The sequence below is a fragment of the Panthera pardus genome, unplaced genomic scaffold (genome assembly GCF_024362965.1).
Source record: "Panthera pardus isolate Hobbes unplaced genomic scaffold, ASM2436296v1 HiC_scaffold_2, whole genome shotgun sequence".
Taxonomy (NCBI): Eukaryota; Metazoa; Chordata; class Mammalia; order Carnivora; family Felidae; genus Panthera; species Panthera pardus.
Window position 1 is genome coordinate 26,849,907 of NW_026526765.1, and position 23,827 is coordinate 26,873,733.

At 42.4% G+C, this 23,827-nt stretch overlaps 1 protein-coding gene across 2 annotated transcripts in view; it reads right to left on the bottom strand.

The window, feature by feature from the left end:
- Positions 1-5,883: 5,883 nt before the first annotated feature.
- The window catches only part of ADAMTS12 (ADAM metallopeptidase with thrombospondin type 1 motif 12), a 327,563-nt gene continuing 309,619 nt past the window's right edge, over positions 5,884-23,827 (bottom strand). For both annotated transcript variants that reach the window (XM_019450692.2, XM_019450691.2), the window contains 2 exons: positions 17,283-17,436; positions 5,884-9,557 (listed from right to left, as the gene is read on the bottom strand). In XM_019450692.2, the coding sequence (XP_019306237.2) occupies positions 9,379-9,557; positions 17,283-17,436 (333 nt within the window). In that variant the 3' untranslated portion in view covers positions 5,884-9,378. The remainder of the gene's footprint in view (positions 9,558-17,282; positions 17,437-23,827) is intronic.

Genomic DNA, 23,827 nt, shown 5'->3' on the forward strand with positions numbered 1-23,827 from the left:
TAGAGTTGTGACTCCAAAATAGCCAATTCTCAAATACAGAATCTGTGAATGGTGAAGTTCTATTGTACAGGGAACTTGGGACTTGGTGCGTGAGGTGGTTTCAGAGCAAAGCCCCAGTTATTTGGCACCTGCTCCATTGAGAGGTGGGATTATGTCCTCTGCCCTTGAATGTAGGAAGAGACCTCACTAATGTGAGCTCAGCTCCAGTTTGTGCAGTAGTGATGGTGTTTTCAAGGGAGAGTGAGAGACGGGGAGAAGGAGTGAGTGGGGGCTTGAGCAGAGTAATAAAGTGAAAAATTACTAAAATTGGGTTAGTCAATGTCAATGTCATTAGGTCATCTCTCTCAAAGTGAGGTTTCTATCCTCCCACAGAGACTGAAAAACAGGCACCCTTCCATTCCTGATGATTGTATTTCAAAGGAATGGCTTTCAGTCCCAGAGAAAGACACTCCTAGGTTGTAGGAGATACATACATGTCTCAAATGGATGGAGAAAGGATTTATAGCAAGTTTTTAATAAATACTCTAAGAAAAGGGAAGTCATGGGCCTATCCTCAAATGTTGGCTGGAACAAATGCTAAATTCTTTCCACACATTTAAGCTTTTCCAGACAGAAACTCAACTGGGGTGGGATGAGAGGTGAGGGTAGGGTGGGGTGTCCCAGGGACAAGGCCTTAAGCTGCTAGAATCCAGGCTAACATTTGGTCTATTTGGTCAAGTCCCTAAATGTAGAGCTTTGGACAGAGTCATTCATGCAAAGTTTTTGCAGTTCTCAACATCATGGAGCAGAGATGAATTATCTCTCTGTGAGCCTGCGTGCTGAGTCTCTGACCCGCAGAATCTGTGAGCACAATAAAATGATGGTTGTTCTTACACCACTAAATTTGGGGGAAGTTTGGGATGCGGCAATCGTAACTAGAAGATTGCAGCTGGTCCCCTCTGGCAGGAGCGGCCCCCAGCCTTCTGCCCCTGACCAGGGTAAACAAACCAGCTGGATGAAGTGCCCTGGATGGATTGCTCATCCCATCCTCAGAGTCATGGTCTCAGCAGTTGGCTGCCATGGGTTGAAACTGGAAGAATACTGCTGTTTTCCTTGGCATCCTGCCCATGACTGGTTCCAGGATAGTGCAGGGTGATGGGGTGAAGGGTGGAGTGGAAAAAGGAAGTCAGCTGCCACCAAAGCTTTTTTGACTGCCAGGAAAATTGGATTATCAAATAAAGAGCCTTGTGGGTGGGATTGCAGTGAGGAACTGTGTCGCACTGGAGGGACAGAGGGGGATGTCCAGGGGGATTTTGACAGTGGCCAGATTGTAAGGAATCATCATGTCACAGAATATCAGAGCAGATCTGACTTCAAAGAGCACTGAATTCAGCCTTAAACATTTCCACAAAGAATGCTGAGGCAGGAGAGAGAGGCCCAGGGGGGCTGACTGAAGTAGCCCCCACAATTGAGGAAATGCCCTTGAAGTTTCTTATTTTATTTTAAAGACTTATATTTCATACTATCCAATATGTGTTTTACTTTATTTAATAAAATTCATGTATTTTTTTGAGTGAGAGAGAGGGGCAGAGAGGGAGAGAGAATCCCAAGCAGGCTCCATGCTGTCTGCACAGCAGGGCTTGATCCCATGAACCATGAGATCATGACCTGAGCTGAAATCAAGAGTCTGATGCCTAACTGACTGAGCCACCCAGGCACCTCATACATATTTTATTAAAAAAAAAAAATGCTTCTCTTCTCCCAACTTTGCATCAAATTGATAATTCAGAAGATGCATCATGTTTTCCCTGTGGTTTTTTAAAATTATTTTGAGAGAAAGAGAGAGCATGCGAGTAGGAGGAGGGGCAGAGAGAGAGAGAGAGAGGGAGAGAGAGAATCCCAAGCAGGCTCCATGCTCTCAGTTTAAAGCCCTACATGGGGCTCAATCTTCTGGACCTTGAGACCACGACCTGAGCTGAAATGAAAAATTGACGCTTAACTGAACCATCCAGGCACCCCTTTCCTGTGGCTTTAACAGCCCTCACACACCCAGACTTGTTTCACAAGTAGAGCTGTCCAGGCAACTGTTTGTTGCACTTGACCAGGTATCCTTTCCATGTCAGGCATGGTGTTGAGAACTGGGGTGTTAATGATAAATGCAAAAATGACTATTGCCGTGAGGGAGCTGATCACACATCAGGAGACAGAAATGTAGGTGAATGTCGAAGACTTGCCCAAAGTCCACAACTTGGTGGTGGTGGAACAGACACTTAGCATCCAGTTCTTCTGCTCCCAGTTTCGTATGTTTGGTTCCCACCACACTGCCTCTCTTTCAAACACTGGGAAGACCTCAGAAAGAGGATGAGTCTCAGACACTAGTAAAGTGGAAACACTGGGCTCCTTAGCTTCAGCCCCTGGATCCTGCATGAAAGGGTGTTTCATGGGGCACATCATGTTCCCAAATACCGCTACTGAAAATTGCTGGAATGTTTCAAGTCCCTGTAATTAATTGTTGATTACTAGCTAAGATGGTTAGTTTAGCTCTCTGTGTTGGTTCTGAATGGATTATCAAGTTCAACTTCCAGAATAATCTTTCATCTCTCAGCTGCTAAAAGACTTTCATGTGTCTTCCCAGATCCTTCACTTGGCATCAACACATTTTTGTTGAACACACACTGTGTGCTAGACAGTGAGCTAGGTTCCAGGAATAGAAATAACAAAAAATATTTTCCCTCCCTTCAAAGGGCTGCATCTAGAGGAGTGGTATGTTGGTAAAAGAATTGTAAGTAGATCCTAGTTAGCCTGGAATTAAGAATATAGTTAGTGATGGTTAAGAGTTTTTCCCTGGATCTGTTCCAACCTGCTCTGAAGGATTTCCAGACCCTGCAAATTCCTCTCTGATAGTTTGGGAGCAACAAGAGAATGTCTCCTGTGGACTAATTCTCTTAATGACTTTCTCCCACAGCTTATTATTTTCCTGTCCTGCCACAACACAGCTGGCTATGGGGATGTTTCCTAGTTGTCATAGCAGCCAAAGAGGATGCTGTGCAGGGATGGTGCCAGAGGCACCACCGTAGATGGCATTTGGGCAGAGGACCACCCCCCCACCCACCCACCCACCCTGGCTGGCTGATGTCTGATGCCCAGCTCCAGGCAGACTGTGCTGCTTCTTTGGGAATCCTTTGATATTATGCTGGTGCCAGGCACCATATGCAGAAGCTGCAGCACTGTCACTGAAGACCTCTAGTCCTGGCAACATCCCACAAAGCTGGTGATGGAGGTGTGCCAGGCTCTTCCACTAAAAAGAAGGGGCCTGGGGTTGTCCATTGAAGGTGTGGGCAATGCTTGGTTGGGGAGTGGGCACAGAAGGCAGGATCTCTCTCATTAACTTCTGGTCTTGTTTTTCTACTCTTCCTGACAAGTCTTTTCCTTATGATCTTAAAAAAAATATCTTCATGCCTGGGTGGCTCAGTCAGTTAAGTGTCCGAATTTGGCTCAGGTCATGATCTTGAGGTCTGTGAGGTCAAGCCCTGTGTCGGGCTCTGTGTTGACAGCTCAGAGCCTGGAGCCTGCTTCGGATTCTGTGTCTCCCTCTCTCTCTTCCCCTCCCCTAGTCGTGCTCTGTCTTTCTCTCTTAAAAATAAACAGATGTTAAAATAATTTTTTAATTAAAAAAAATCTATCTTCAATTAGGATTTCTGGGAAAGGGACCATTTTTAGATAATACCTTCTCTGTTCCCCCACCACCACATCTCTTCCCTTCATGCTTTTACCTCTCTCCCATAGAAACAAGAGGACTCAGTGTTGGTAGTGTTGGGATATGCTTCTGGACCTTTATGACACCCTTGTGAAGAGCTCCTCCCAGTACAGGAGCGAATGCTGCCATTGGTGAACATTTAAAGGCCATGGATACTTTTATTAACAGGTTAATGGGTTGAGAGATCCACCTCTCTCTTTCTCTCCCTCTCTAGCCCCCATCCTTCTTGAGCCTGAAACCTGGAGATGTAGAGAAGAATAGGAAAACTCTTTTCCATCTGCATCTACGGTATGCTCTCTAAACCAGCTTTACCCTTAGTAAAGGTGTTAATTTGATCTGATTACATCTGTTCTGTTTGGGTAGAAACCTCAGTTGGAGGAGGTTATTCCAAGTCCCCAAGATATCATTTTTCAATTTTATTTGCTTTTAGTTTACTGCCCCCAGCACTAGGATCAAACACCTGAACCCCCAGGGGCTGATTCAAGACTCTTTTGGAACTATGCTCACAATCCTTTCTCCCCTCCAACATTAAGATGCTTTTTCAAGCTAATGTGCTTTGAATCCTGATAATTTTTTTTTCTTTGAAGGTTTTCTGACTCACCTCATCGGTCCTTTTATGAGTTCTAAATTTTAGGGTGGGCTCAGTTTTACGCAACCCAGAAATGCTTCTACTCACTCCAGAGTGATATTGTTGTAGTACAGCTTTTCAACTTCAAAACTATTCACACTTTGAACCAGACAAATCTTTATTTGTCAGGGGGCTGTCATGTAGAATGTTTAGCAGCATCCTTGGCCTCTACTCACTAGATTCTTATAGCACTTCCTCCCCTCCCAATGTTTCCAGTCATTGTCAAATGTCTCCTAGGGACAAAATCACCCCTGATTAAGAACTAGTGTTCCAGAGGGGAGCCTGGGTGGCTCAGTCAGTTAAGCATCCGATTTTGGCTCGTCATGATCTCACAGTTCATGAGTTTGAGCCCAGCATCAGGCTCTCTGCTGTCAACAAGGATCCTCTGTCCCCCTCTGTCTGTGCCTCCCCCACTCATGCTTGTGTACTCCCATGCTCTCTCTCTCTCTCTCTCTCTCATGGTGAAGGAGGAACAGAAAAGTGCCTCAGTCTTTCTGGCAGGGTTAGTGTAGGCTTCTTTGGTGAAATAGCATTTGAGCTGAGTTTTGTAGGATAAGAGTTACCCAGTGATTACAGAAAGAAAAGTTGTGGTTTTTTTTAAATTTTTTTAACGTTTATTTATTTTTGAGACAGAGAGAGACAGAGCATGAACAGGGGAGGGGCAGAGAGAGAGGGAGACACAGAATCTGAAACAGGCTCCGGCTCTGAGCTGTCAGCACAGAGCCTGACGCGGGGCTCGAACTCACGGACCGTGAGATCATGACCTGAGCCGAAGTCGGACACTTAACCGACCGAGCCACCCAGGCGCCCCACAGAAAGAAAAGTTTTTAAGGTACAAACAAGGAGGTGTTCATGGCCCTCTGTGATGTCTTCTTGACCAAAAATGATTCCTACTGCTCCTATGCATGCCCTCAAACATCGTAGGCCTACAGATGCTTGGCTCTTGCCAGCCTCATTTTTACTCATTCCATTTGAATAAATTCCATGTCCCTATGTCCAAATTCTACTTTTGCTGGTTACACTTGCTATGCTAGGTACCATTTTGGAAAAAGGATTGGATTTCCAGAGCAAGATCCTCTAGAGGTGGGTTAGTTTCTCTTAAACGTTATGTCAACATGCTGGATAGATTGAGGGAATAGGTTATGCTGTGAACTGCAAGTCTGCATACACTGAGGACCTCTAGCTCTGGCAACATCCCACAAAGCTGGTGATGGAGGTGTGACCTCCATCAGTACTGAACCTGGTACTGAGGAGAATTTTAGGCATCACTTTGGGTCATCATATGGTGGATTGTGTCAGCTGCATCAACATTCACAAGAAGGGACCTATGTTCTACGTCACCGGGGAGGTGACTCATCTGATGACATAATGATCTAGGGGTGGAGTAGGAAGAAATTTGCAAAGGAGTGTGGGAGGAAGAAGTTGACAGCATCCTCCTCCAGTTGTTAAATTCCAGGGTAATACTGGTGGGTGGTGGGACTCTCACGGCAGGAGTAAATGTATCACATGGAAACATCAATGAGTTTAGCGATTTTATTAATGCTACACGATAGCAGGCTATGATTACACTCTGGCTTTAAATACTGAGGTACCCACCAAGGTACCCCTAAAGGAGGCTGGGCCTGGAAAAACAGCATAGCATAGAGATGCAGGGAGAGCACATGGGTTGGGCCATATACATCATACAACCACTGTGGAGGACAGTCATGGGTAGAACTGTGCTTTGCCAATGATTTTTTTAATGACATAACTTAAAATAATGCTAACACTAACAATATTTGAATTTTCAATACAACAAAATAGGAGTAGCATCAAATATGTTGGCTAAGTTGTAGCACCAGGCAGTTCACGTCATGTGGTCTCTCCCCTGAGAGTGAATCACTGTGCACCGAGCAGCAAATACACTGTCCCAGGACTTCATCTTAAAGTCAGAGGGAGAAGAGCTAAGATTGGCAGTCTCTGGGGTAGCAGGGTGTAGATTTTAGAATTTGAAGGATTTTAGCCAATTGATTGGGAAATTATAGCCTGAAACAGCATAAATCTCTCACATTGGTTTCAGAAACTTGATGAAGTAAACATTCATTAAATATCTGAAAGCACCGCATTGGGATGACTGCACCAGGAAAACCCATTGTAAAACAAGTCATTTCCATGAAGAGGCAATTGTTTGTATCCACAAAATTATTTCTTTTTTTGAAAAGTCTTCGCTGGTCTCTTGGAATATTTTCTCTTGGTGTGTTAAACTATGTTTCAATGTTCAAGAATTCAATTCACCCACAACTTTCCAGAGAACAGTGAACTCTATCACTATGAAAGACAATGGAAATAAACCAAACTGGGTTTGAGAACCTCACTGTATTTAAGCACCAGACCCTGCGGTGGCCCCTCTGGCTCATAGCAGATGTGTATACAGCATGTCTTGCCACACTTCTCACTTGCCTGTTCAATGTGGGAAGAAAGGAGGACGTGCACTCAATAAATCAACAATGCTGTTTGATGTTGTCCCCTGTGAACATCCAAGGAATGGTGAAGGTACCACCTAGGTTCTCGTCTTTAGAGCCTTCCTGTTAAATCTGAGGCCTCTTTATGACTGCAAGCAGGGGGACCTGTCAAAACCCTGATGATCCAAAGCTGAGTGACTGTCAAGGTAACAACTGTGTCAGATGACTCTATCCTGGAGTACAGACTGACAGATGCCACACAACTATCTCACGACACAGCCTCCATACAGGCAGTGAACGTCTGTGATACATGATTAGGGGCTCATTTCCTGCCTTTAAGAAACTGGAGAAAGGCCTAGAATGGAATATCTGGCCAGACCCTCCCCACATGTCTATCATCTTCTCTGCCATGTGGGTCATAAATAACATGGTCCATTTCGTGTATTGAGAAATCTGGCCTAGTTGAGTTTGCTGAGGTCAGTAGGAATCCAGGTTTGTTCCTGAGTTCTGGAAGACTGGTCATACCCGGGTCTCTGATGGCATGCATAAACTGATGCTAGATAGTACAGTACCGGGTGAAGTTAAATCAACCCAGCTTGCTAAATTCGGCCCCCTGAAAGCCTACACTACACTTTGGGGACGGTCTCTGCAAACGGCCTCATTAGAAAAAATTGGGTTCTCCTCCACTCCTGTCACTAACCATTTAAACCTCTTCTCTCTAAAACGTATTTCACCAATGATTGTCATCTACCAGCAGTGTTTGAATTCAAAGAGAGAGAACACAAGGCCGTTATTATTGAGAAATAACCTCCCTGGCTTTAGGTAAATGTTTCTGCTTTCCTCCTGTTTCTGCTCCTTCTTAAATTTCATCCCAACCCCAGTGTTCTATTTTCCACAGGAATTTATCAGAATAATAGACATTAATGGCTTGAAAGAAAATGAAAAAGCACATAATATAAAAATTTTAAGCTTCTAGTATCCAAGCAATAGAACTGGCATTGGCCAGCAACACCATCACACATTCAATAGATGTATATGGACTCGCCCACCTGTACATCTATCTATATGTTTATATTAGTTCTGCCACCATCTAGATATTAGCACCATTATTCAATAGCACCATTCTGCTGAACGGATAGGTAATCCACCAGAGCTATGGGACACTACACTACCTGTGCATGAGTCTGGAATGTGCTACCCATTACCTGAAGTCCACATCCCTGCTTCCCGCTCTGTCAAGAACTGGTTCTGAGGGCTGCTTCCCTTTGAGGCCCTCCCTACCCACCCACCCAGGAAACTTGCCTTGTATTTGAGACCACAGCCTCCTGATTGGTGGTGAGAATGTCCAGAATAAACATTCCAACATTCATTTCACTTTTTGGGTCTCTCCTGACTTGCCTGTTCCATCCCAGGAAACAGACCTTAAAACTAACTACTGGGTGTACTGGGAAGTAGATCATCTTAACCTCACTTTTGAGTTTTGTTTTTTTTTTTTTTCAAGACTAGAGGTGCGTTCCAAGTTCTTGTACTTAATACAGTTTACCTGGTTCTTTGAAATATTTTAATCTTGAGCACCATTTTCTGTCCTGGGGGTAGGCAGGGGTGCGTTGCAGCCACAGACCTGTCTAGAGTAGCTGTTGTGTGTAAACCCCCAGCAGTGGAAACACAGCTGGACCTGAATTGATGACTCAGGCAGGGAAAGTGCTAGAGAGGAAACGCCAGACAGGAAGACTCATCTATTCTTCTGCAAAGGAAATGTATTTGCCAGGAAAGGGGGAAGAATAAAGACCCATGTTTCTTTTCTTATACTAGCAAGAATTTGATTTCTGCTTGTTTGCTTTTTAAGAGTTTTCATAGAAATTATCCTTGAGTCAGAAATGTCTTCTGTATAATGAAGCTAAATCTTTTACCTTTACAAATCTTATAGTTTCTGCCCATTTTCTCTTCTTCTTATATCTCCAGGCATGCAAGGGAGTCTAAACAGTCCAGATATGGAGTCTACAGTGATGTAGACGGAGTGATATAGCCAGCACTTTCTCTCCCTGACTCCAGTGAGTACTGGCTGAAAAAAGTGGTCCTCTGCCTGGGTGAAGTAAAGGAATGTTCCTGAAAGCTCTCTCCCATGACGTATTCAACAACAGCTTCCCCAAGCAGGAAGGAAAAAAAGGATGGTTTCACCTAAGTAAATTAACAAGATTATTTGTTACCTGGATACATCTGGTTCTGTTTCTTGATACTCCTGAGGTAGTCTGGGAAAATCCTGGTGTCTTTGTTTTTATTTTTAAGGAGGGGAAAGACATCATGTCACTGACTTAGCTAATCTGGCACCTTTCCTGGGAGCCAATCCCAGGAGATGCCTGACTCTCCTGGATATCTCACCTGCCTGTCAGGGAACAGCAAGCTATCACAGTCCCACGCCTTTTGCAAGGATGTTTTGTGGCTAAAAAACACAGTGGATTTTGTTTTGAGCCGAAGTTGGGCCTGAAAAACCTCAGTGCAGTGGTCCCTGGGTCTAGAAAGTATACCATCAGCAGGTTGCTGCAGTCTGTGGTGGAGGGTGGCTTCCTTCTGGACTAGAATGCTTTGGGGTTTTTGAGCGACTGTGGCTTTCTTGGCCTTTGGGTGCGGACGATGTGCGTCTGGGGACATGAAAGGCAGCACTGAGCCCTCACAGTGGGCACAGAACATTTCTTCATGGTTTTTAGTGTTTGGCAGAAACTGGCTGATAACTTGTCCTTGGTGCAAAGTAAATCTGTGGAAGGAGAGAAAAATAAGAAAAAGCAAAGATTATCCTTTGTAAGTGAATGAACACAACTTCTATTAATGGAAGATGTTATGCATCTACCAAGAAAGGTTTCATAATAATTCATAATAGTTGACATCCACAGAACACTGATTATGTATCAGACACTCTGCAAAGTATTTGTGTTAAACTGAACTATCAGCCACAATTCTTCACTCCTGCGTAGCAGTGTCATATACATTCCCACCCTTGCCATGGCTGCCTGGTGGGTGTGAATACTTCTCCATTGCTTAACTTTGGGTTTAGCCCTATGACTTGCTTTGGACAATGTGACCTAAGTGCGCATTCCCTGCAGGGCTTTGGGGGGTGCAGGAGGAGGAGCCTGCCCTGATGAACTTCTGCTATCACTGTGAGAAGGACATGGTTCATGCACCTAGTGGACCAAGGAGGATGAAAGATACATGGAACAAACCTAGACCGGACCTACAGCTTGCAGCCAAGACCAGCCAACCACAAGCTAGATCATCTGACCCTCCACTGATCTGTAGATGCTGAGCAAAATACACATGATTGTAGTCCCCAAGTTTAGAGATGTTTTGCTCTGCAGTATTGTTTTGCAACAGTTGAATGCAATGTTTCACATGCATTGCCTCATTTAATCATCCCAGCAGTACTGTCGGGTAAAAATGACTCTTTCCATTACACAAATGAAGATGGTAAAGCCTACAGGAGTTAAAAACCTGCACAATGTTCCCTGGCTAGTAAGTGGCACAGCCAGATCTAAACAGAGACAGTTTTGACCCCAGAGCTTATGCTCTTATCAGTCATATTACTCAGAGCACCAAGCAATCACCCAGCTAGCCAACTAACCAATGTGTTCTGAGCATAGCTCAGCACAGCAAAGGATACAGGTATACAGAATGTGGTCGCTGCCCTCCAGAAATGTACCCGGTAGATGAAGCCATAAGACATACACAAATAATTCCCCTGGATTCTAATCCTTGTTCTACTCTAACAGCTCTAGGTAATTAAGTTTCTCAATTTTTTTTTTCCTTTGGCCCTGCTCTCCTCATCCATGAAGCGGGGAATTTCTCAGCGACCATCAACACCACACACATTCTAGGAGCAGTATTCAGACTGGACTGGTCCATGCAGTCCTGGGCTGGAAGAAATTCAGTGAGGCCCCAAATAGCAGATTTTTCTTCTACAAAGTGAAATTGTTTCAAACTTTGCATGGGTGCCTCTCAGAGCTCTGGCTGCTTTTCCTTCTTCTTTCCAGAAGAGATTCGAATCATCTTGAAGAAAAACATTTTCACAAAGAGGCTGTTGTCCTTTGTAAATAGGACTGTCAGTAGAAATAAAAATTGAGGTAACATTGTCTTTACCCAAAATCTGTGACAGTATGTTTTCCTCTTTATACTGTGTTTCACCTTCAGGTCATGAAGGCAAAAAATGCTTTGTATCTCCTCATAACTCATCATTCCCTTGAATGCACCTTGTGTTTTTTTTCTTCTTGTGAAGAAATAAATGTCTTCTATTCGCTGTCAGAATCCTATTTTGTTTGCAAGTTTTAACAGCACTTGGGAATAGGCAACACACAATGTGCCTAGATCCCCCCAAAATCTTCACTGTTGATTCTTTTCTTCTTCAGGCCCCTTCCCTAAGCCTATTATAAAATTCCACAGGAAACTTTCTTAGGTGCGTTCACGTTTCAGGAAAGGCACACATTTCAGCCAGGGATTCCTACTGTGGAATAGGAATTGGAGGTCCTCGTCTCCCTCATCTCTGCTAGAGCGGCCAGTATTCTCCTTGAGGGCTGGCCCTCCATCATGTGGACAGCTGTTCAGAATGAGACAAAGATTCCTCTCTAGGCTGCTGGCTTTGGAACAGGGCCAGCATGGAAGCCTGGGTGTCCCAGGTCTGCTCCAATTTCTCAGTCAGTATCTCCTGAAGCCCTTGTGGACGGTGGATGGAAGAGGTGCATCTGGTGTAGCTCTCGGCCCCACGTTCTCCCTGCCACGGAAATGTGAGCACTGAGGTCACCTCGGGAAAGGAAGAAGACAGAGGAAGTGCGAAGGCTCAGCTTGCGTCCCCTTTCTCCACAAAGCCTCTTTTGGCCATGCTGCCCCACGTGGATCCCTTCTGTCTCAGTCTCCGAACTTGTATTACTATTGCAATATTTGCTCCAACGTGCTACTACATTCCATCTTGAACTCTTCTATAGTGATGTGAGTCTTTTTTGTGAGGGCTAAAGTGTGACCTCTCAAGCATGTCTACCATTATAGAACAGGCTTCCTAGAGGCTCCCAAATCCCTTAACCTATTGTGGGCTGAATTGCGTCCTCCGAAGTTTTAGTGTCTCCCAAAGTTGGAGTCCTAACCATTGGTACGTGTGAATGTGACTTTGTGTGGAAATATTTCTTTGACGATGTAATAATGACATATATGAAGATGAGGTCACATCAGAATAGGGTAGACCCTTAATGACTGGTGTCCTTAGAAGAAGAGGAGACAGGTACACATAGTGAAGAGAAAACCACATGAAGACACTGACATCAGAGGGAATTGGCCATGTGATGATGGGGGCAGAGACTGAAGTTATGCAGCTACAAGCCAAGGAAAGCCAGGGATTGCCAGCAACCACCAGAAGCTTAGACAGAGAGCATGGCCCTGTTAAGACTTTGATTTTGAACATCTGGCCTCCAGAACTGTGAGAATACATTTCTGTTGTTTTAAGCTATTTAGCTCCTGGTAGTCTTTTATGGTAGCCCTAGGAAAGTAATACACCCCCCCCCCTCCTATGACAATAATAATAACAGAAATACAATTTATTAAGCACTTACCAGATTACCAGACAATATACTTCACATATACTGCCTTATTTGAGGCACGTAGAAATTTACTTGTAGGTATAGCTATTCTTCTTTTAAAAACAGAAGCTTCCAGAGAGGCTTGGTAACTAGCCCAACATTGCATAGCTGGTATGTAGATGGTGGCTGGAATTTGAATGTTGTTTCATTGCTTCTAAAACTCGGACACCGAGGGAATGAATCTCTTGTACTGGTGATAGGGGAGGAGGAGGACACATGGACAGATCTTCCTTGAAAAGAACATCCTCATTTGCTCACACGGGGCCCCCTGTTGTCAGGTTAGGTCACCTATGTGACTGACAGAGGCTCAACCATGCCTGGTGTTCTTGCCTGATCTTGGGAATCATGAGATCACAAAGTCTGCTTTTCAATGGTCTTCAGAACACTGGGAGCATGCTGGATCCTGGGGTGCTCCTGTTTGAGAGTGGGGAACTTGAAAGACGAGTGGAGGATAGAGGTGGCCTATATTGGGAGTGTGTTCCAGGCCTGAGTTTAGCAGCTCATTTAGATAATGACCATGAGCCCAACATCATGGCACGGCTTAACTGCACAGTTCTCTCTATTATAATAAAACAATGAAGGCTTGTTGTATTCATCAGCAAACTGGATCCTGGCCGAAGCACACACAATGCTTATAATTAGGGGCGACTTGGAGAGGAGATCTCAATTTGCCTCTGCCTGTTCAAAAGAAACCACGCTTGGAAATTTAAAGGGACACGTATAAGCTTGTTTCTTTGTTGTCAGCTGTGTCTAGGTTGAAAGGATAATATTTTTCCCATAGAAGAAAGTTTAAAACGATTTCAGTATTGCTGACAAATTCAGTTTCTGTCAGAGTTTGGGTTCCTTGAGGCCAGGGGCTGTATTGTACTCATTTCTGTCCCCTCAGTTTTTAGCATTTGTCTGAGACATATGTTGTGATCAGTAATACTTGCTGAATAAATGAAAACACAAAATTCTATTCATCTGGAAGAATATTCTTGAGTAGAAAGTTTGCTGATTCAAATGTTCATTTGTAGCAACTCTGGGTCCAAGTACTGTCTTCATTACTTTCCTTATTCTTTTTCTTGCCTTCTCTACCCCTCATTCCCTCATTAAAAAACAACCCAGGAATGGTGCACATAAGAGCTTTGCTTTTGTTTTATAATCATTATGAATATAATGCCTAGAATATACTTGATAGTACATATTTCTGGATAAATTTTTAAAAATTTGTTAAATCTTTAATTTTTTTTTTTATCTTCTAGATATTTAGAAAGGGTTTAATAGTCTCTACTATGGAAATGGTAGTTCTGGTTTAGAATTTAAATCATTAACAATTTTGATGGCATCTAAAGGAAGTAAAATGGCCTGGAGGAAAGCAAACCTTATGTGGAATTCATACCTGATTCTACAGGATGGACACAGGGTGTATGTTTATTGTGATGGCTGGCTGACTGACAAAAATCCAGGCACCGAATGACTTATTTTCAAAGCATTTTAGAAGGCTCAGGGGTCAGGGTTGGTGGTAGATTCTTTAAATCAAGGAATTTCTTGAAGCTGCTCTTCATGTTGTTTCTGTATGAGTAAGCATGGCTCTGCCTTCAGGAGAAGCTAGTAATTATCTTTTGTTGCCCTGATAATTGTTGAGGTGAGTGGAATTCATTGCTATTTGCATCCACTGACACCCAACTATTAGTCACCATCTTCTCAGTGTGAGATTTCAAGATAAAAATACCATGTATGCATTTCACCTAGTTTTGATTATTGAAGATGGCGTTGTCCAGTGATAAGACAGTTAAAGACTATCTACATAGAGTTTAAAAATAACAGCCCACAACACTGAGCATGGTCAATCAAGCCTTTTTGCTGCTTCAATTATATAAAAATCAACACAATACAGACAGATACTATATCGCCTTAACATTTGAAAAACACGGTACCATAGAAGGTGATGAGATGACACAAAGGGAAGAGGGTCTCAAATTGGCTCCTTGATCTAGAACAGGGTGCTTCTCAAACTTTAATGTACATCCAAATCACCTGGGGATCTTGTTTAAGTGCAGATTCTGATTTAAATGCAGTAGATCTGAGGTGAGGCCTGAGACCCTGCATTTCTAACAAGCTCCCAGGTGATGCTGAGGCAGCCAGTCCAGGGACCAATAACACCTCTGAAAATGAGCGTTAGGTAGTAGCTTCTTTCAGAGTTTCAAATAAAGTCAATGATAGCCACCCCCAAATGCAAGTTAGTCAGAAAGAAGTTGCGCGTGACAATCACATCTAAAGCATTTTCTCCCTCAGTGTATTACATTCAGAATTTCCAGCTCAGATCTCCCTCTTGGCTCTGCATCTGTGTAGAAAACCAATCACAGGACACTCCTACCCAAATGATTCATAGTCACCTCAACAAACATGTCCTAAACAGAACTCATTTCCTTTCCTCATTCTCAAACCCACTCCTGGGGGGGCCTGTCTCAGTGAATGGCAGCCTCCTCTACTCAGCTGCCCAGGTTAGAAATCTGGGCTTATCTTCCCTGTTATTCCCCCAGGAACAGAGACTTGCCAAATCTTCCTGTCAAGTAGTTCCTGAATCCACTTACTTCTCCCTACCTGCACACCACCCTAGTTCATGCCACATACGTCTATGGCTTGGGGGACAGCTGCAGTCTCCTGAATGGTCTTATCTATCTTCCACATGGCAGCTGGCATGACTTTCTCATCTCCATGTCCCTGCTTGGAATACTTCAATGCTCCTTCTGCTCTAGGATAAAGTCCACACTCATCCGCATGCATCGCAAGCTCCAGCTTTGCTTTCTACAGTTCCTAACTTCCCATGACCTTCATACTTGAGTTAGACTCCTGTGCCATGACATTGTATTCTTCCTGGTTACTGCAGAAACAGAAAGCCCCTCAGGAGCCTCTTGCGTGACCTGTCTACACATCGTTCACTTCCTCTACAGGTCTTCCCTGCTCTCCCCAGGTCCCAGTCCATGCCCTTTCCAAGAACTCCTGCAACATTCTTACCTCCCTTATCAGGGTCACTGGGTTGCAGCTTTGTTCCTTGTTTGACATTATGTTTAGCATGGAGTCAGTCAGGGCCCAACAAATATTTGCTGAATACCTGCATGATTTGTAAACACGCAACCTCTAAGGAAAATCTCAGGGTATGAATTCTAATGGCAGTCTCCATTGAATGCCAGTCCCCTCAGTACTTGGAAGGAGGCAAGGAACAGATGAACAGAACACAGGCTCCACTACCACTAATCTCTAACAATCTTTAGAAAAATACCACCACTGTGTCTGACCCACATGCTGGTTTTTCACTTAGCTAATGACGTCTAATAGTCAGTTCTATAAATAGGGACAGAGTAAATTCAGTCTGACCATCTAAATCACAATTTCAGGACTACATCTACAGGAGGTACCCTCCGCTTTGTAATGGATGTAAGTAGACTATCAAAAAATCCTCTCTTTGCCTGAAAATCTCCTCCCTAGGTTTTTAACTTAATTTTAAAATCTCACATATTAATGAAGCCTCAAATACCAATGAAACGGACATTAGAGTTCATGCTTATGCTTGAAGCCATTCATTCATAAGTGGATAGAAGAAAGCGTAGTCTATTGAAATGAAGTAAGTTGCCCAAGGGAGGTAACTGAACTGGTTTGTTGATGGAATTTTTTCTCTTTTTGAAGGCACTTAATACCTGCTGTTTAAAATCTTCACGACAACTTCAGAAAGCTTGTATTATTATTCTCTTTATATCCAAAAGGAAACAGACTCAGAGTGTTAAATAATTTGCCAAGGTCACAGGTAGAAAGAGGCTGCTACTGGATGCAAACCCATTGCTGTCTGATTCCAAAGCTGGATTCTTTTCACCCCCGAGGAAGTGACGCATGTGAGGAGAAGACCTGGCTTGGTGCTCTGGCTCTGAAGTCAGCCCACTGGGTCTTCATGAACGGGCCACTTAACCTTGCCAGGCTGCAGCTCAATGGACTTAAATGACGAAGGTGACCATACGTTATTCAGATCAGGATGCTTTCGGAAAGTGGAAGTTGAATGTAGCAGGTAACAGTGATCTTCCTCTGTTCAGGTGTCCCTCCTAATGTTTTTTGGTCCATTTTCATGTGTCACCCCAACCCCCTACGCTGCTAAGTCCCAGCATCCCTGTTCTGTAGCCTCTAATACCCAGTGATTCTTGCTCTTTTGGAGGACTGCCCACAGACCCTCCTGGAGTTGCTTTGTCTCTCCACGTAGAGAGCTTTTAAGACCTGCGAATTCACTTTCCCCAGTGTAGCCATTGGCCAATGTGAAGAGTGTGGGAGTGTGAAAGTCCAGCTCACAGGCCTCAGGAACAGACAGATCTGACACATAGCTTATACCCTAGAGCTTCCCTGTGGGACCAGTCTGAAACAGCAGCCTGGCTGTGCTTTAGCCCTCTTTTGTCTTGCTTCTCCTATTCCCTTAATGGTTTTCCTCGGGAGCACTTCCTAAATGAATCCCTTGCACACAAATTTGTACCTCAGAGCTGTTTCTGTGGAACCTGACCTAAGCCAGTGGTGCTGGATTGATAGAGACAGCCGTTCACCACTTGACTGGTTTCCTGAGAAAGGCTGGAGCATCTCTCAGAAATTTCTGAAAAAACAGAAGTGATTCTCATCTGTGTGGGATGACATCAGTGTGAACGTGCTTTGAGACGGGAAAATGAAAGAGATAATCCCTCAAGGATCACCAGATCAACAGACAGCTTGCTCTGAGTGGAGCTGGCTGGCCTCTTCAGCATTAAGATTCTTCGCTCAATAAAGGGGACTAAAATTATCCACAACCAATTCATACAGGACACCTTATTGATGAAATGTTCTCTCCCCCCTGGGCAAAGGCGTTCACCCACCAGCACTCTTCTTGCAGGCCTGCAGGCTGCACTTCTGGACTTCTGGAGGTCTGGCTTTGTGATCACACACGCATCGGTCTTCAGTTGTGTTGTCTTCTGAGGAGACACAATGCACAGTCCTCTTCTGAAAGCCCCCTCCACAGGAAGCAGTGCACTGAAAAAGAGGGGTGCACAGAGAGTCACGGTTCTTCCCTGGGACCACCAGGGGGACCCTAGCAGAGCACCTCTAGCCCCACCATACTCAAGGAGGGGACAGTCTCGATTATCAGAAATCGTTCTGAAGGAGTCAGAGAATAAGGCACTACAAATTTGGAGATGTGAATTTAGGCAGAGTCTATACTACTGACTGTGTGGATTGAATTTAACTTAATTGACTGTTGGGTTCTCTGAGGAATGTGGACAAAGTTTGAAATACAAGCAAAATAGAAAAAGATTTCATTTCTAAGCCCTGGTGCCTCAGAAATCCAGTTTCTCTGAACTAGATTTGACTTGGGGCTGGGAATCAGACATGAAGAAAGAGAAGTAGGAGAGGAAACCATGAAAGAATGGAGAGAGAATCTGGAATGGGTCCAGCTGGACCATGTATGGCCTCAAGCCACTCACAAGATTTTATCGCAGTGTCATCCAGTGGCTGCCTGGAAGCAGAAAAAATTTTTTATTTTGTCTATATATTATGAAAATATATAATATAAATGTATGTAATATATTAAAATATAATATATAAAATATTCATATTATATATATTAAAATATATATATAATATATACTATAATATAATATATTATACACACACACACACACATACACAACATAAAATTCATGATTTTAACCATTTTTAAGTATACAATCCAGTGCCCTAAGTGTATTCTCATGGTTGTGCAATCATCACTTCTATCCATCTCTAGAACTTTTTTGTATTTCCAAATTGAAACTCTGTACTCATTAAATAAGAGTTCCCCATCTTCCACCCCCACCACTAGCCCCTGGCAACCACCAATCTATTTTTCATCTTTATGAATTTGACTACTGTATGTACCTCATATAAGTAGAGTTGTCCCTGGATTACTTCAGTTAGCATAATGTCTTCAAGTTTCCTCTGCAATATAGCATGTACCAGAATTTCTTTTAAGGTGGAATAATATTCCACTGTATGTATATACCACATTTTGTTTATCCATTCATCTGTGGATGGACACTTGGGTGCTTCCGCATTTTGGCTATTGTGGACCACAGATACTCTAATGACTAACATTCCATTTCAACATTTTCTTTCTTATATAATTAAACTTCCCAGAAGGCAGAAAACAGAAATAACTACTGAGCTGATCTTGAGTAAATAAAAGTGTGCAACAGAAGACAACAGGAAGAACAAGGGCAGTTAATCAAGCCAGAATTTGATCAAGAGTCCTGGGCCAGGATTCTGGAGATGGGCTTTTCCACTCACTGCATATTGTTCTGGATCAATCACTCAACCACTCTCTTTCTTCCTCTGTAAAATAAAGTTGTTACATAAAGAACAAATGACTTCCTTTCCTACTTTCTGCTCTAAGGGTCTGATGGAACAAGGCTGGGCTGGTCCAGGGTGCTGAAGTCCTGCTGGCCCTCTTGTCCAGGGCAGATAAAGATGGAAGAACTAACTCCAAGCCAAGCACAAAAGTGAGCAGAGAGGTCACTATCCATGCATTAATTAGTCAATTAAAATGACTTATGATAAAGAAGATGCATGAATTTGTGTTGTACTTAATTGGAGGATTAAGCAGGAAGCATGGTTACTGATTTGGGTTTTGTTAATTGTGGTAATGCGGTCAGTTTGGGGTTTTAGAGAGAAGGTACACCTCTTTTAATGCTGAGTTCCACTTCTTTGGAACCATTGATAATAAGGAATCTTTGTGTAGAACTGAGAACTCCAAAATAAGGATGCGGCTTAGCTCCCAGCTAAGGCTACTGAGTAACTGAATTGACCATACCCTAAGGTGAACTGCACACTAGTCTCATTCAGTCCTGGATGCCTTATCCAATCAGAGCCCAAGGGTTCTCTTCAGCTTAAGCTGGCCTGTTTGGAAATGTTGACTCCCAGGGCTTAGCAGATGATCAGCAAAGACTCACTCTGTGTGAAGCTATAAAACTCTTTTGTTGCTACCACTCAACCAACATAGATGGATTGGAGAAATATGAAAAGGAGGAACCATTAGTTGTTTCAAAACTAATGCAAGCACCTTCACTGAATAGTTTTCTTACACTTACTACTAATATATGGTAGGCACAGTTCTAAGTGCACAGGAAATATCCTTTAGTTCAGTCCTGGTAGCAACCATGTAAAGTAAGATTTTTTTTTTTTTTTTTTTTTTTTTGGCTTTTGCTAACATAGAAACAGGTCCACCTCTCTTCTGACTTTCCTTTCTCTTACAGAATTTAATGGGCATGGAGACTCACGTTCTTCAGATTTGGAAATTTTTCTTGTATTAATTCTTTGATTGCCTCATTTCTATTCCATCTCTATTCTCTCTGAAATCCTATTTCAATATCATACCTCCCGGTCTGATCCTCTAATTTTCTCATCTTTTATTTATTTTTTATTGCATTTTCTTTTTGTATTTTCTTGAGAGATTTCTTCACATTATTTCCCCAACCCTTCTACTTACTTTTTTACCTTTCTATTATAAAAATACTTAAGATCTCTTTATATTCTCTGAGTATTCCTTTTATATAGCTGCAATAGGAAGCTAGGTCATGGGTGTAGTCTCCTATTTCTCTGAAGAAATTAATTATAGTTTTTTTGGGGGAAGTTTGATGTTATTTTCAAGGTCTCTGTTCCTTGGAGTTTCTTTTGTTCCGTTTGTTATTTTGTCCTTGGTGTAATAGATTTTCTTAAATGTCCAGTAATCCTAGCCTATCTACTTAAGATGAGGTAACTATGAGCTGACTGGAAGTTCTATGGATGGCAGTTATTGTGAAGTGGTTTTATATAAGGTGATCAGGAGGAGATCTATTATATGAATTTTTTTTTTCTCTTGAGGCCAACCCGGTCCCTTGTCTTTGTGGAGCTCTGTTAGGGAAAGGAGGACACAATTTACTGAGTGTATTTTCACGTAACCATTGGTGAGATGAGCTCTTTTGTTCCCACCAACTGTGACTGATTCCAAGGTCTCTCTTGGTTTACTTCTCCAGCAAGAAGACTCCAGGCTATGGTCAGGAAGTAGGAAAGCTCTAAAGATCCAACTGTCTCTCTTACAAACTTTCAACCAACTCTCCATTTTCCCCTACCTTCACTGCTGCCTCAGAAGCTGCCTGGAAAATTTCTGTGCTATAGACAGTTTTTAGCTTTCTCTGGCATGCAAAGTCAACTATATGTTTGCCTATCTGGTTCTAGCTTCCAAAATTTTATTGATTCCTTCTCTGATATTGTCTTCTATCCTCTGGTCTTTGTGGATTTGAGGTGTTTTTAATTTTTTTCTCTTCTATTTAATGCAGTTTGGGGAAGAGAGGCAAATGTGTATGTTCAATTCATCCACATGTGTTCCCTGGGCTCCGTAATTCGTGTTTTTCACTTGATAATAGATCTCAGAGGTCAAGAGTAATTCCAAAGCCTGGCTTGGTAGGTGTTAGCCACCTTTCAAGCCCCCTATTCTTTGATATGCGCAATTGATGAATTTTTGACAAATGGCTCTTCCAAGGAAACTTTAACTCATGTCCACCTCCAAAATGCAGTAACCTCTAACTCTCTTTAAAGAAACTTTGAGGGGCACCTGGGTGGCTCAGGCGGTTAAGTGTCCGACTTCGCCTCCAGTCATGATCTCACGGTTCATGAGTTCAAGCCCCACGTCCGGCTCTGTGCTGACAGCTCAGAGCCTGGAGCCTGTTTCAGATTCTGTGTCTCCCTCTCTCTCTGACCCTCCCCCGTTCATGCTCTGTTTCTCTCTGTTTCAAAAATACAAATAAACATTAAAAAAATTTTTTTTAAAAATAAAGAAACTTTGAATTTCTGTTGTTAGGAATTTTTACAACTCAGAAATATAGGTCTACCTCATTCTTAAAAGGGCTGTACTCTAATAAATTAATAGACTGACCAGTTCTTCTATCAAAGGATATTAGGTTATTTTTAGGAATTGCTGTTACAAACAACATGGAAACGAACATCTTTATCATCATCTAGGATTACGTTTGATGGAATATTTGTGGGCTAAATTACTACAGGTAGAACTGCTGTGTCAGTCTATGTAGTTTAAATTTCTCATTGATTTTAATACTTTCCGTTCTAACTCCAGACACATTATTATAAAAAATGTGCTGGAAATTTGACTGAAGAATAACAACCACACAGAACCTCACAATTTACAATTTAGCTTTCTCTGGCATGCTAAGTCAACTGTAAGTCTGCCTATCTGCTTCTAGCAGATACTACCTGAGTGCCAAAATGAGAAGCAGACCATATTATAGGTAAATGGATGGGGGGTGTTTTTGACAGTTTTCTTTCTTCACTTAGTTCCCTAAGAACAGGATATGCTTCACACATCATTATTATAATATTTACTGGGCTATCATTATCTTTCTTGCCAAAAAGAAACTGTTGAGCTAAATAATAAGGTACAAGAGCCTCAGGGAATTGACAGACTTAATTCATCCGTAGGGGTGCCTGGGTGGCTCAGTCAGTTGAGCATCTGACTCTTGGTTTTGGCTCAGGTCATAATCTCATGGTCCATGGGTTTGAGCACCACACTGGGCTCTGTGCTGACAGCATGGAGACTGCTTGGGATTCTCTGTTTCCCTCTCTGCTCCTTCCCAGCTTGTGTGCTTTCTGTTTCTCAAAAATAAATAAATAAATAAATAAATAAATAAATAAATAAATGTTTTTAAAAAATGTTCATCTGTAGTTGTTAATCTTCTATGGGATTTTGTGTTCCTGAATGGGGCCAAAGTTATAACATTTTCATAATAGTTCACATGGTATGAATTATTTTCTTCTAATGGTCACATTTGATTTGATTAGTAATGTTTATATTGTTATATAGGGTTCCAGGGTATTTTTGAAGAGCTTAATCCTGAAACACATATTTATTTGTTGGGTAAAGTCTTTTCAGGTTTTGAAATCAAAGATGGATAAAGAAAATTGGTTTTGGAATAACTGAATTTCTAGTGAACAGGAAATAAAGTCATTTTCCAAGGGAGATGCCAAATGTAAAGTGATTAAATTATATTTACATGAAAAAAAGTAAAATTGCATGTGACATTTTCTGTTGTTCACATGGCCCATGGGGACAGGGTGAAAGTCAGCTACTGGCCCTGGCACACAGTTTAGCAGGTTGCAAAAACAAAAGCTTGTCCTGACACCAGTATCTTCTTTGGCAATTCATTATGAATCAGTATTAGATGCCAATGAAGATAGGGAATCGATAGAAAATATGATGTGCCCTGTCTACCTACTGAAGTGGTTGACATCATTCTTCTTTGCCTACTGGAAATTTTTTAAGCTATGGGTATAATAAAATATGCATTTTTAATTTTTTGCAGGCTAAGTGATTAATGGACAATGTTCCTTTAGCAATAATAAATCATCTTGTTCTTCCTGGATTTGAGCAGGTATTATCCAGAGACCAGCACAATCTTGAGTTGGATGTACCAGTAGAAGCCTTTTTCAAGAGTACTTGCCAGAGTGTGAATTGATTATAGCTATGCAGGAGCAACTATACAGCAATGAACAGTGAGAATCACTAAGGATATAGCAGCTTAAAAATATGTGGGGGCATTACGTTTGTCAAAATACTGCATTGGCCTGTGTTATAACTATCAAAATATGCTTAAACAAGAACAAGTTTTACATTACAAAATATTAACAGTTGAGGGATTTGTATATCAGATCCTCTTGGCTCCCCTTGTTCCCCAGGTGTTGGCCATTGATCTGCCCCAGCTGAGATGGTAACTAACTTCATGAAAGCATAGTCTATTGGCCTGCACCTCCTATGCCCATGCTGTGTGCCTCTCACCTCTTGATTCTGGGCTTTTCTGGCTGAGACATGTGACATGTGACATGGTGGGGCCTGCCCAATGCCCACACATGAATAGCCCAAGACAACAGGGGATATTAGCCATCTGAGAGAAGACTTTTTACTCAATCCTAAGAGATAGGAACCAGTAAATCATCTTCTCCCTTCTTGCCCCTGAACAAACTACCCTAAGAGAGTTCATATAGCTAGCTTTTTGAAGGGCTTCTTTTGAGAGCAACCAGTTGTTCCTGACACCAAGCAACAGTCAGTTAGGACAAGTGGTCAGTCTGGTAATGCACCACCTCATATTTGATCCATTCTTTCCCTGTCTCCTTCCTCTTTCCTATCACCCCTGATTTTCTGGTATTGTATTTCCTAATAAAGTGTTAGCTTTGGTCTTAGGACTCTGTTTTCTAGAGAATTCAGGATATGACAAATCAAAGTGCTGGGAGAATCTGTCTATGGGAGGATTTTCTTTGTTTTCAGGGTCACTGATACAGTTATTTTTATAACAAACAAACTTTGTGACAATAATAAATCTTTCTCTCATTTACAGTTTGTTTG